The 12,552-nt window shown below is 32.5% G+C and overlaps 1 protein-coding gene across 2 annotated transcripts; it reads right to left on the bottom strand.

Annotated features, from left to right (window-relative positions):
* Positions 1–2,791: 2,791 nt before the first annotated feature.
* On the bottom strand, positions 2,792–12,416 carry LOC111417647 (centrosomal protein 164). 2 transcript variants are annotated; one of them, XM_071200052.1, is made up of 9 exons: positions 12,308–12,416; positions 11,994–12,233; positions 11,175–11,936; positions 10,994–11,105; positions 9,426–10,938; positions 9,076–9,371; positions 8,438–9,026; positions 4,883–5,243; positions 2,792–4,809 (listed from the first exon to the last, which is right to left on the bottom strand). In XM_071200052.1, exons 3-9 carry the CDS (start codon positions 11,242–11,244, stop codon positions 4,526–4,528), a joined length of 3,225 nt encoding a protein of 1,074 aa, XP_071056153.1. In that variant the 5' UTR covers positions 11,245–11,936; positions 11,994–12,233; positions 12,308–12,416; the 3' UTR covers positions 2,792–4,525. The 2 variants fall into 2 exon arrangements, with proteins under 2 accessions (XP_071056153.1, XP_071056154.1); XM_071200053.1 differs by having other exon boundaries at positions 2,792–4,755.
* Between the last annotated feature and the right edge of the window lie 136 nt (positions 12,417–12,552).

Here is a 12,552-nt window from a genome sequence, read left to right as displayed (position 1 = left end):
TATGAAATATCATTAAAATATGTAGCAGAAACATTTCATTTGAAACATTTCGCTACAAATGTGTCTGAAACATGTCTGGAATATCTTCAGCACTGCCTGTGAATGTATGTACAGATGTCTCAAATGATATATATTCAATATGACGTAGCACCAGCACATAGTGCCAGAGTTGCTAGTGAATTTTTAAATACTACTACAAACTTTGGCAATAATTGGAAACAATGTTTTCCATCATGGTATGATTATCACCATAACAACATTAAGTTTTAAATACATACAATAGTTGTAGAAAGAACAAAAAAAATTGATACATTATGTTCCATCATAGTATGTATGGTTATCACCATAGCAACATTAACTTTTAAATACATACATTAGTTTTAGATAGAACAAAAAGAATTTATGTTAATTATTCAATAACTATAAGAAATATACCCCACAAACTATATATATTTGTTATCAGAAGAAAATAACAAATTATTTTAGGTCATAGCCAACTATGGTTTCCATTTAAAAAAATAAAGTTACGTCTAAAATCTCGAAAATAAAAGATGGGAAAAAAATTCTACCTACGCCACTGAATTCTTCGTAAAAAGTTGCCCATATAATGTTTTATTTATAATACTCCATCTTTGATAATAAGTGAGATATTCGCGACTGTCGTTTTCGCAAAATTTTCAGTTTTTGCCGATAGGGCGAAAACAAAAGACGATAGCTTTTCGGAGTTTTCGGCATTAGCATTTTCTGGAAAAACGAGATCATGACATGTAAGCTACTTTTTTTCTATCTCTTTTAGTTTCGGAGTTAGCCTATGCGGACATCGAAATTGGGACACCCTGTACAAACATTAATTAATGTTTGTAAACAGAACTAACCTAAGATAACATTCCTTCACGGTTTAATTGACAGTTCAAAAGAAAACTTCACGCTATGATTGGCATTACTAATTACTAAAGAAAACTTCACGCTATAATTAATGTTTGTAAACAAAACTAACCTTACGTAACATTCCTTCACGGTTTAATTGGCATTTCAAAAGAAAACTTCACGCTATGATTGGCATTACTAATTACTAAAGAAAACTTCACGCTATAATTAATGTTTGTAAACAGAACTAACCTTACCTAACATTCCTTCACGGTGTAATTGGCATTTCAAAAGAAAACTTCACGCTATAATTGGCATTACTAATTACTAAAGAAAACTTCACGCTATAATTAATGTTTGTAAACAGAACTAACCTTAAGTAACATTCCTTCACGGTTTAATTGGCATTTCAAAAGAAAACTTCACGCTATGATTGGCATTACTAATTACTAAAGAAAACTTCACGCTTATACGCTCCTTATATTAATTGATAAAGGTTGTTTTTTTACTGAAGAATACTAGCTGGTCCTTATTACAGCTGTTATTAAATTAAGGCAACATTTCAACTTTTAAAGCACTGTATATGAAGCAAACTTTCAAAGTTTATCTTAGATCAAATGGAGAATGATGAATCTCTTACTCTGATGGATGCTTGGGAGAAATTTACAATTTTAAATTGTGTTAAGCATGTTGAATTTTTATACACTCACATCAATCAATGATCAATGTCTGTCTGCTGGAAAACAGTATGGCCCGATGTTGTTGAAAGTGAAAATTATAAATCATCTATAGAGCATCAATATTTGCAGAGCACTGAGTTGGCCCATTCCATAGGAGGAGAAAGTTTTGAAAATATAGCTGAGGCAGATATTGAAGAAATAATAGCTGATGAGGAACTGAATGAAGATGATTTAATTAACATGATTTATGAAACAAACAAACATGATGTAGATAATGATTTAGATGAACCAGTTGCGTTCACAGCAAGAATCATAAGCGTAGGACTTGAATTGGGAAGAAAATTGAGCAACCATTTCACACAATATGACACAAATGTTGATCGAGCTTTGCTAATCCAGCGAGACTTTCGTAAATGCTTAAATTAATATGAAGAAGTTTATAAAGTTAATTACGGATTTCATGACAAAGTTTGTCAACCCAAGATCTTCCTTAATTCTTCAACCATTAAGCCAGAATCGCATCAAGAAAGCTCAAGTGATGAGAGTGACATCATACCTATCAGAAAAAAAAATTAATTTTAAAATTTTTTGTTCCTAATGTAAAATAAATGAAATATGTACTTATATTACTTTCATACGTTTGTTGTTTTATGAACAAAGTACAATTTTGAGTTTTCCAAGATGTCTTACTTTTATTTTACTTAAATAAATGATTGAATCATGTACAGGGTGGTTCAAATTCGATGTCCGAATAGGCTATCTCGGAAACTATAAGAGTTAGAAAAAAAGTAGCTTACATGTTATGATCTCGTTTTTCGAGAAACTGCCAATGCCAAAAACCTCAAAGCGCTAGCGTCTTTTGTTTTTCCCCTAGAGGCCAAAGTTGAAAATATCGTAAAACCCGCAAGTGCAATTATCTTGGTTATTATTATAGGTGGAGTTTTATAAGTAAGACATTATATGGACACTTTTTTACAGAGAATTTGATGACGTAGTCAAAAAATTTTTTTCGGTTTTGGATTTTGAAATATGACAATTTTCGTTTTTTTTAACGAAAGCAACCACTGATTATTCGCTTATTAAATTCGTTATTTTTTTCTGATTACAAAAATATGGGGTTAGATAGGTCTATTTCTTATTGTTTTAGAATAAAGCTAAAAATAAACTTTTTTTTAGAGTCGTCAAAGAAATTAAATTTACAGTTTCCTGTAAATTACGGTTATAGTAGTATAATTAAGTATAACTAAAAATTATTCTACTAAAAATTTATATAAAATTTACTTTATTTTCTAATATGTAACATTCTAACATGTTAAATTTTTCGTAATTTTCGTAATCCATCTTAAAAAACAGGATTTTTAATTTGACACTTCAGAAAATTTTTGAATACAAACAAATGTTGCTATGTTTATTTGAATTAAAAAAAATATATGAGCGCCATCTATCAATGATTTATTAATTCATTTAATAATAATATTAATAAAAAATGTGAAATAATGCAATCTATTCCAACTTTTGTGTAAAACAAATATAGATTAAATAGTTCAACAAATGTATTTGTTTCAAACATCAGAAATATGTTTTTTTAAATTTTTAGTTATAATTTACAGGAAACTGTAAATTTAATTTCTTTAACGACACTAAAAAAAGTTTATTTTTAGCTTTATTTTAAAACAATAAGAAATAGACCTGTGAAACCCTATATTTTTGTAATCAGAAAAAAATAACGAATTAAATAACCGAATAATCGTTGGTTGTTTCCATTAAAAAAACGAAAATTGTCATGATATATATCTCAAAATCTAAACCCGAAAAGTTTTTTTTTACGTCATGAAATTCTCTGTAAAAAGTGTCTCTATAATGTCTTAGTTATAATATTCCATCTATAATAATAAATAATAACCAAGATAATTGCACTTGTTGGTTTTACGATATTTTCAATTTTGGCCTTTAGGGGAAAAACAAAAGACGATAGCGCTTTAAAGTTTTCGGCATTAGCAGTTTCTCGAAAAACGAGATCATGACATGTCAGATACTTTTTTTTCTAACTCTTATAGTTTCCGAGTTAGCCTATTCGGACATCGAATTTGAACCACCCTGTACATTTTGGAGTTTTTTTCGTTTTACACTATTTTACTTAGCAAAATCCAAGATTTCAATTTACACGGTTTTGTGCAGAACCTATCTTTCGTGTAAATCGGGGGATAAGCAATAAAACGGAGTTTGGATATAACGCACAAAATATTTTTAAGTCTAGTGTTAGTTCTAGTTTTTGTTGTTAACTAACACTAGACCTAAAACTAGAAACATTTTGGTTTAGCCGTACGTCTCTTAAGACGGCTAAACTCGAATGATTCTAATTCTAGGTCTAGTGTTGGTTTTAGTGATAGTGTTAGCACTAGTTTTAGTTGTTATTCAATGCTAGATTAAAATTTTTTTCCTGGTTTCGGCGAATTCCCGGTGAACAGTATGGTATATTCTGGCTCACCTATATGAAATGGCTATTTTTAGCTTCTTAATTTCTTTTAGTTACTTTTTTTTTCATAAACTATATTTAAAACAAAAATTAAATAAGAATAGGTAAAAATTACGTACAAATAGTACCTGTATCATCACCTAATCATCTTGTTATGTGGCTGACATATCTAAAGATCAGACTTTTAGTTTTTTTTTAAATAGTTGTTTTAGTATAGTTTTCTTAGAGAAGAATAAACTTGGCTTCAACTTTGATTAAATTATTTTCGTACGATCTACCTCCAAATTTGTATATCTTTTTATAGAATTTAAAAGCCTAATCTTGATATTATTAATATTATTCATCTCATCTTTAGATTTTTTTAGAGGATTATTTTAATAATTTTATTTTTTAAGAACTATCTAACAATATCCCATTATAATATCAGTTCTTTCAACATTCCTCAATAAATAAGTACTTATTTTAAATATTTTCAATAAGAATTAGTAATAAATTAAACTTATTAAAGCGTTGCTTGCGGTGGATTGTTGTCACTGCTCGAGTCCATTCCAGTTTGTCTCAACCAATGTCTTAAATTCCTCGTTCTCTCCACCAAAGTGGTTGTTGCTCCTTGAGTTGCATGCGTCACCATCGTACTTTGAGCGTTTGCCAAAGCAACGTGCTGCCGATAATTATGAAGACGATCGGCTAACGTTGGAATTGATGGTGGCGCCGGAACTGGTGGTGCTGATCCTGCCAAAACAGGCCATCCCAAGTCTGGGTAGACTAACGATAAGGATGGGAAAACTTGGAGTCCAAAACAAAAATAGAAAGAAAAAAAACTAAGTTGGAGGAACAAAATTGTTTTTGATGATCTTACCTTGATTTATATTTCCGGATTGCTGTTGTTTATGTAATACTTCCCAAATTTCCCTTATTTCAGAGTTCAAATTTTCTAAACTTTGTATGATTTCCGATGATTCTTGAAAATTTTCGTATCTAAACGACGTTGGTCTATTTGTTGAAGCGTCGGCCATCGCGAATTCGGTCGAACTGATCCCAGAACTAGCACTATGCGAAGATAAATCACTTAAAGTCACATCTTCGGCTTTACTTTGATCATCAGTAACCGATGCTCTTTGTAACGATTGCTCTAAGTGTCTTAATCTGATTATTTTTTCACCTAGTAAGCTTCTAGTGCGATGCAGAGAGACTTCCATATCAGTTAATTCTTTTTCTTCCTTTAAATGTACAGAAATGTTATTACCTACTTGTACAGAAACTAAATCCTGATTTTCCGTCATTGCCAAAACCATAAGGTCTAAGAGTACTTTCGAAATATCTTGAAACTGCTGGTAGAAGATAACCAGCAGATAGATATTGCTTACTTTTCACTGCTTGATCAAGATAATCTACTGTTTGCAGGAGACTAGATACTGGTAACAGCAGGGTTATTGTTTGTAACTACTCAATGTTTGCAGAAGACAATTTATCGCTTACACACAATTAGATACTGCTGGTGGAAAACAAAACACAGCTTGCAAAACTCTACATACTATTGGTAGAAGATAGATATTATTAATGGAAGACTAGATACTGCAAATAGAAGACAAATATTTGTTTTAGAAGACAGAATAGTGATTGCAGAATTAGATGCTATTGGCACAAGTCTACTTGTTGTTTGTTGAAGACTACTTATTTCTTGAAGAGGATTAGATTGCTGGTGGAAAACGACATATTATGCGCAAAAGTCTACATACTGCCAGTAAAAGACTAGATATTATTAATGGAAAACTAGATGCTGTAAACAGAAGATTAGATACTGGTTGTAGAAGATTATCTACTGCTTCTAGAAGGCTAGATAGTGACTCTAGAAGACTAGATACTGATACCAGAAGATTATATACTGCCCTTGGCGGAGGATTAGACGGTTTACAGAAGGTTTCTACTACTTCTAGAAGATTAGATACTACATATAGGAGATTACATTATAGTTGCTCAACTCCATCTCCTGTTTACAGAAGATTAGATACTGCTGGCAGCAGAGTAGGCACTTTAGATAGAAAACTAGATGGTATTGGCAGAACCCATTATTTTTATTTGCAAAAGGCTACTTATTATTACTGAAAAACGGCTGATCGAACTTTAGATATTGCTAATGGAAGACTAAATAATACTGCATCCAGAAAATTAGATACTGTTACTAATACAGGACTACATACTGCTAATGGAAGACTGAAGGAAGATCAGGCACTATTTGCCGAAGGCTATTTCATGCCATTTTCGTTTGACACATTTAGGTCAAAACTTGAAGGCTACTACTTTCTAGACATGATTGATATGAATTCAATCGGACTTATTTCTGAAATAAATTTGAAAATCTGCCTCTGCATGGCAATAACGTTAACATTTTTCGAGGACGATAATATTGAGAAAATTTATGATTCATGTCGCAGGAATTATAGATTACATTTTGTCACAATTCCTTGAAAACTAAATTTGCTTATTTCGAATGTTCTTGCTTCGAAAAGCTACCACTTTTTAGTGGTAGCTGTAATGAAAAATCGTGAAGTAACAGTGGCAGTCTACTTTATTTCGCATTTTGAAAATATTATGCAGAAACCAGTAGCCTCACCTCATCTATTAATGTTTTTGTGATATTATTACGATATTTATTGAATTTAATTTATTTTTTTTTCAATATAATTCTTAATTCGCAAAAAGTGGATGTTAAAATTCTTGCTAATTCTAGTTTTAATTGTTGTTCAGCGTCAGATTATTATATATTTTTATTGAACTGAAACTAGAACTAACACTAGTCCTAGAACTAGAAACATTCGGGTTTAGCCGTGCGTCTCTTAAGACGGCTAATCTCGAATGTTTCTAGTTCTGGGTCTAGTGTTAATCTACTGTTTGCAGGAATGTTTGCAGAAGACAAGTTATCGTTTACAGACGATTAGATACTGCTGGTGGAAAACAAGACACAGCTTGAAAAACTCTACATACTATTGGTAGAAGACTAGATGTTATTAATGGAAAACTAGATACTGCAAATAGAAGACCAAATATTGGTTGTAGAAGACAGAATAGTGATTCCAGAAGATTATATACTTCTGGCAGAGGACTAGATACAACTAATCGAAGACTGAAGCAATCAGAAGATTACATACGTGTTTCAAAACGCTATCTATTGCTTGCAGAAGACTAGATGCTATTGGCACAAGTCTACTTATTGTTTATTAAAGGCTACTTATTTCTTGAAGAGGATTAAATTGCTAGTGGAAAACAACATATTGTGCGCAAAAGTCTACATACTGCCAGTAGAAGACTAGATATTATTAATGGAAGAGTTGATACTGTAAACTGAAGATTAGATACAGGTTGTAAAAGATCTACTGCTTCTAGAAGGGTAGATAGTGACTCTAGAAGACAAGATACTGATTCCAGAAGATTATACACTGCCCTTGGCGAAAAATTAGATGGTTTACAGAAGGTTTCTACTACTTCTAGAAGATTAGATACTACATATAGGAGATTACATTATAGTTGCTCAAGTCTATCTCCTGTTTACAGAAGATTAGATACTGCTGGCTGCAGAGTAGGCACTTTAGATAGAAAACTAGATGGTATTGGAAGAACCTATTATTATTATTATTAATTGCTGTTCAGCGTTTAATTGTTATATATTTATATTGAACTGAAACTAGAATTACCACTAGTCCTAGAACTAGAAACATTCGTGTTTAGCCAAACGTCTCTTTAGACGGCTAAACCCGAATGATTTTAGTTCTAGATTTAGTGGTAGTTCTAATGTTTGTGGAAGTTCTAGTTTTAGTTGTTATTCAGTGCTAGTTTGTTGTATAGGTACTTTTCACTGAACTAAAACTAGAACTAACACTAGACCTTGAACTAGAAAGTTTCTGGTTTAGTCGTGCGTCTGAAGACTATCACTAGAACTAACACAAGACCTAGAACTAGAATAATTCGGGTTTAGCCGTCTTGAGAGACGTGCGGCTAAACCCGAATGTTTCTAGTTCTACGTCTAGTGTTAGTTCTAGTTTTACACTAACACAATCACTAGAACTAACACAAGACCTAGAACTAGAATAATTCGGGTTTAGCCGTCTTGAGAGACGTGGAGCTAAATCGGAATGTTTCTAGCTTTTGGTCTACTGTTAGTTCTAGTTTTACACTAAGACTATCACTAGAACTAACACTAAACCTAGAACTAGAAACATTCGGGATTAGCCGTCTTAAGAGACGTACAGCTAAATCCGAATGTTTCTAGTTCTAGGTCTAGTGTTAGTTCTAATTTTAATTGTTATTCACCGTTAGATAGATTTACTATATTTTGATTTAATTTTTTATTAAAAAAGTACATATAATCTTAATAAATCTCTTTTAATTTTAATAAATAAAGAATAGATTTTTTTACCTGACATAATTGTTGAAGTGTATTACGGGCCATACTACCATGTTTTAATTTAAGATCCTTCTGTCGCTGTTGAAACAAACTTTTTTGAGATCTCAAACCTTCTTTGGCCCGTTTTATAGAGTCCCTTTCTAAGTGGATGCGGTGCCTAAAAAACTCCAGCTCGGTACTACCTTCAAATTTCTGATCGTCGGTAAACGGGTATCGTAAATGATAAGTGTCACTACCCGTGTTTTGCGGAAACTGGTCTTCGAGATCCTCCAATTTCTGCAACTGGCGCCTAAGATTCTCCACCGGCGAACACGACCGTTGCGATTTTCGCGATTTCCCACTGGGAACCCGCGACGTCGAAGAACTCTTCAAGCGAGAAAACAATTTTTTGCGACTCCTACCCGGATTCGTGTTCGAATCCGAAGAATCGTGCTCTTCATTTTTATAACTATGATCGCTCATTGACGTATCCATATCTTGAATTATTAATTGTCGAGTTGGTTTGTGTTCCGGTTTAATTTTATCGTGCGATTTTAGGTGTTTCGGGGTTGGCGGTTTATCGGTACTTCTTCGACCTGAAGATGGGGAATGCATTGGTGATCTAAAAACGATCAAAAATTACAATCGAAATTTAAAAAACCGATTAATACCTTTCTTTATTTAACGAATTACTTCTTTCTGTTTCAGAACCAGTTGTTGTGATACTTTGTTCTCTTCGCTTATTTCTTTTTTCAATCGTTAATTTCACCTCCGTTTTTAAACGCAAATATTTTTCTTTTAAACATCTATATTTATCTTCTAAAAGTCGTTTTTCGCAACGGATTTTTTCGTACATTTTTTCATCACTGCTATCTTTTGATTTATTTGAGACGTTTTCGTAATCAGCTGCGGTTTTTCTTCTTAATTCGGTTAATTGAGCTTGGTGTTCTTTTCTAATAATTGACTCCTATAAAAAAATAATAGGTTATTTAATATATGGTTTATTTAATCATTTATTTACTTCAATTGCGAAATCCTTTTTCATTTCTTCAATAACCTTTTCATGTTTTTGTTTAATTTCGTGTAAAATTGCGTTGTGCGAAACTGTTAGTTCATCTTTATGTTTTTCTAATAAAGCGTTTAAATCTCTTTCTAAATGTTCGATTTTTTCGTTTAAATCGCTTTCTAATTTATTTTTCCTTAAATTAAATTCTTCTAAAACTTTTTCTTCGACTTCTTCTTCTTGCTTTTTATAGTTGCCTTCTAGCTGGTTAATTTTTTCTTTTAACTGTTCCTCCAATTTTAATCTCTCCGAATTTAAAGCGACGATTTGTTTATTTTCCATTTCTTTTTTTAAATTTTCAATTTCTTTTTTCGTGTTAATCTCATAACTTTCCTTTTCGACTGTTAAAATGCGTTCTAATTCCGATTTTTGACTTTGTTGGATTTGGGCTTTATATTTTTGAAGTTCTTCGTTTTTCTCTTCCCAAATTTTTTTTCGATACTCTTCGATCTGATTCTCGATCGTTTTTTCAACTTCCCGTTTTTCTTTTGTAATGTTTCTCGTTGTACCTTTATTTAATTCGGCGTTTTCTAAAGATTTCGTATCTTTCTCTCGCGAGTTTGATGAAGTATCTTCTTCGTCGGACGAATGTAGAACGGGCTTGATAAAATCTTTTGGATGAGGTTTGATTAATTTTAAATTATTTTTGGGTTCTTCTTTTTTAAGGATGTCTTGTACGGGTGAGACGGTAAATCTTGATTTGGCCGGTTTCGCGTTGATACTTACGTTTATAATGTCTTTAACTTCGTTTTTGATTTGTTTTAACTCGTTGTCACTTCCGCTATTATCCGAAAAATCAAATGTAATATCCGGTGTGCGATCTAAATTAAATCGAACGCTTTTTTTATCGTCGTCATCTTTATCTGATTTATCGCTTTTTGGAAACTCCATACTTCTCGAAGTTTCAATACCGCGTTCTCTTAAAATACTTTTTGGTTGCGAATTCACATCTGGCGATAAAGTGTCTTTAATTTGCAGCGAATTTGAGTTCTCTTTATTCATCGTATTTGATTTTAAAAACATGCTCCCACCCCCCGTTAATTTAAATTCATCCTTCTTATTATCAATCATATCGAAGCTATTAAACTTATGAATGCTTGCTTTTCTTAATGTCAAAGGATTCCCAATTTTATCTTCTGATTTCTGTTTTTGAAGCTTTGGGTAAAAAGGATCCGTTAATCGCCCGCTTGGAGATAATTTTGATGACAATGGGGAAAGTTTTAAATCTTTTTTTCTCGCACCCAAACTAAGCGGTTCTAAAGTTTTTGGCGGATGTGGGGATTCTTCATAACTCGGTAATTCGTCTCTTGTATAGGTTGCATCTTCGGTCGGTTCACCTAAACTTAATGATTGACTCTCAGCTCGCTTTTTAACAACAATTCCCCTATAAATCTCATCTAAAGGATGTTCCCATTGAGTTTTCCCAGATAAATTATTGTAATAATAATAAGATTTCTTTTTATCATCGTAACTAAAATTAAAAAAAAAAAAATAAATAAATCAAAAAAGTCGATAAAATAAAAAACCAAGGTTTCCATCCAGGTGGTAAAGCTTTCATCAATCCCTCAGCGGCAAGTGGAAGGAGTTGCGGCTCATTATTCGGATCAATCCCTAATTTCGCAGCATATTCAATAATTTCTGCCGACAAAAAAAAAATCAAATTCATCAAAAATCGATACACCCACACTGATCTTAATATAACCATACCTTCAACTGAAGGGTGACTAGCTTCATCAAAAATCTCTTCACAAACGACCGCCTGTCCGGACGATGACATCTTCTCGAAGAAACAAAATAAAAGAACTCACATTTGCGCTCGATTTAAATCAGCTGAACCGTATTTTGACGTTTCCCCGCACTGACTGTTGTTCGTTCGTCGAAAAGGGGGTTGAACACCTGAAATGCAGTCGCAGCTGCTGCCATCTACGTCTAGTAATGATTTTATTCGGGTCACGAGGCGAGCTTTCAAAGCTCTCCCGACCTCGAAACGATCGAAATTCGAACAATTATTTTGAGAGTGAAAATTGAATGTTAATTGTTTTAATTTCTCTTTAAAACGTTTTTGTTTGGTTGGTTTGTATCTATTTTGAGCTTTTTGAGCATCCAACCGTAACTGAAGCTTTTAAAAATAACAGGTGTGATGGCACAAAATGTCATAGGGGTGAATAATTAAAATGTGTTTTTTTTAAACGAATTGAAAGTTTTAAGAAAGATTATTAATAAGATATATTTAATTTTATTGAGCTTTTTTGCTTTAAGCAAAGGTTTCTGTTCTTAAATTGTCCTAATTTTCCTATTGTCCATTAGATGAAGTTGTAAAAAGCTATTCCTCTGTCGCTCTGAAGCTTTCTGACCATAAAATAACATCTCTTCCACATTGGGCAAGCTGAGGAGCAAAGTTGTCGACTTTGCAACGACGAGTCAGAGACTGCTGAACATATACTGTGTGAATGCGTCGCCAAAGGATGCCTAAAACACAAAATTTATTAATAATAATAGAGTAAAAGCTGTAGTCTTATATTCAACATTGTAAAACTTGTCTGATTACTAAACCATAACAATTTAATGCGAGATACCGAACGTTTGCTACTTCACCCAAGATCGATAGTCTTTCAAAGACGGTTTTGCTAGATTTAGTTTGTCTTCTTTCCAATTCTAATCGTGAATTAATCGTTATTATGTTTTCCTTTCTCAATCAATGAATATTTCAATAGATGCCATTATCCTTCGATTGTATTCCTCATTCAATCTCATCATTATTCAAGACTGTTGATGAAGAAATGGTTTAATTGCTCATCAAACTACGCTTAGTTAGAGTCTTTCTGAAGTTTTGAACCAACCTTAGTCTAATTCCAATTTCAACGGCTTTCAGTGGTTCATAGATTGCGAAATAGTAGAATTGCTTGGCCAAACTTCACCAACGTTATGTATGGAACAAAACTTCGTACCTAGAAATGTTATAAATTTAATAATTAGTAATGAAATTCAAAGCGGAAGTTTTAAATGACACCTTTCATTGATTCGATTTTGCGCGCCATCTAATAATTATGTCTCGAACTAAATCTATTCCAACTATTGATGTATC

Source organism: Onthophagus taurus, chromosome 11, assembly GCF_036711975.1.
Source record: "Onthophagus taurus isolate NC chromosome 11, IU_Otau_3.0, whole genome shotgun sequence".
NCBI classification, from domain to species: Eukaryota; Metazoa; Arthropoda; class Insecta; order Coleoptera; family Scarabaeidae; genus Onthophagus; species Onthophagus taurus.
Note: the sequence above shows the minus strand (reverse complement) of the source record. Positions and strands in the feature narration are given on the sequence as shown.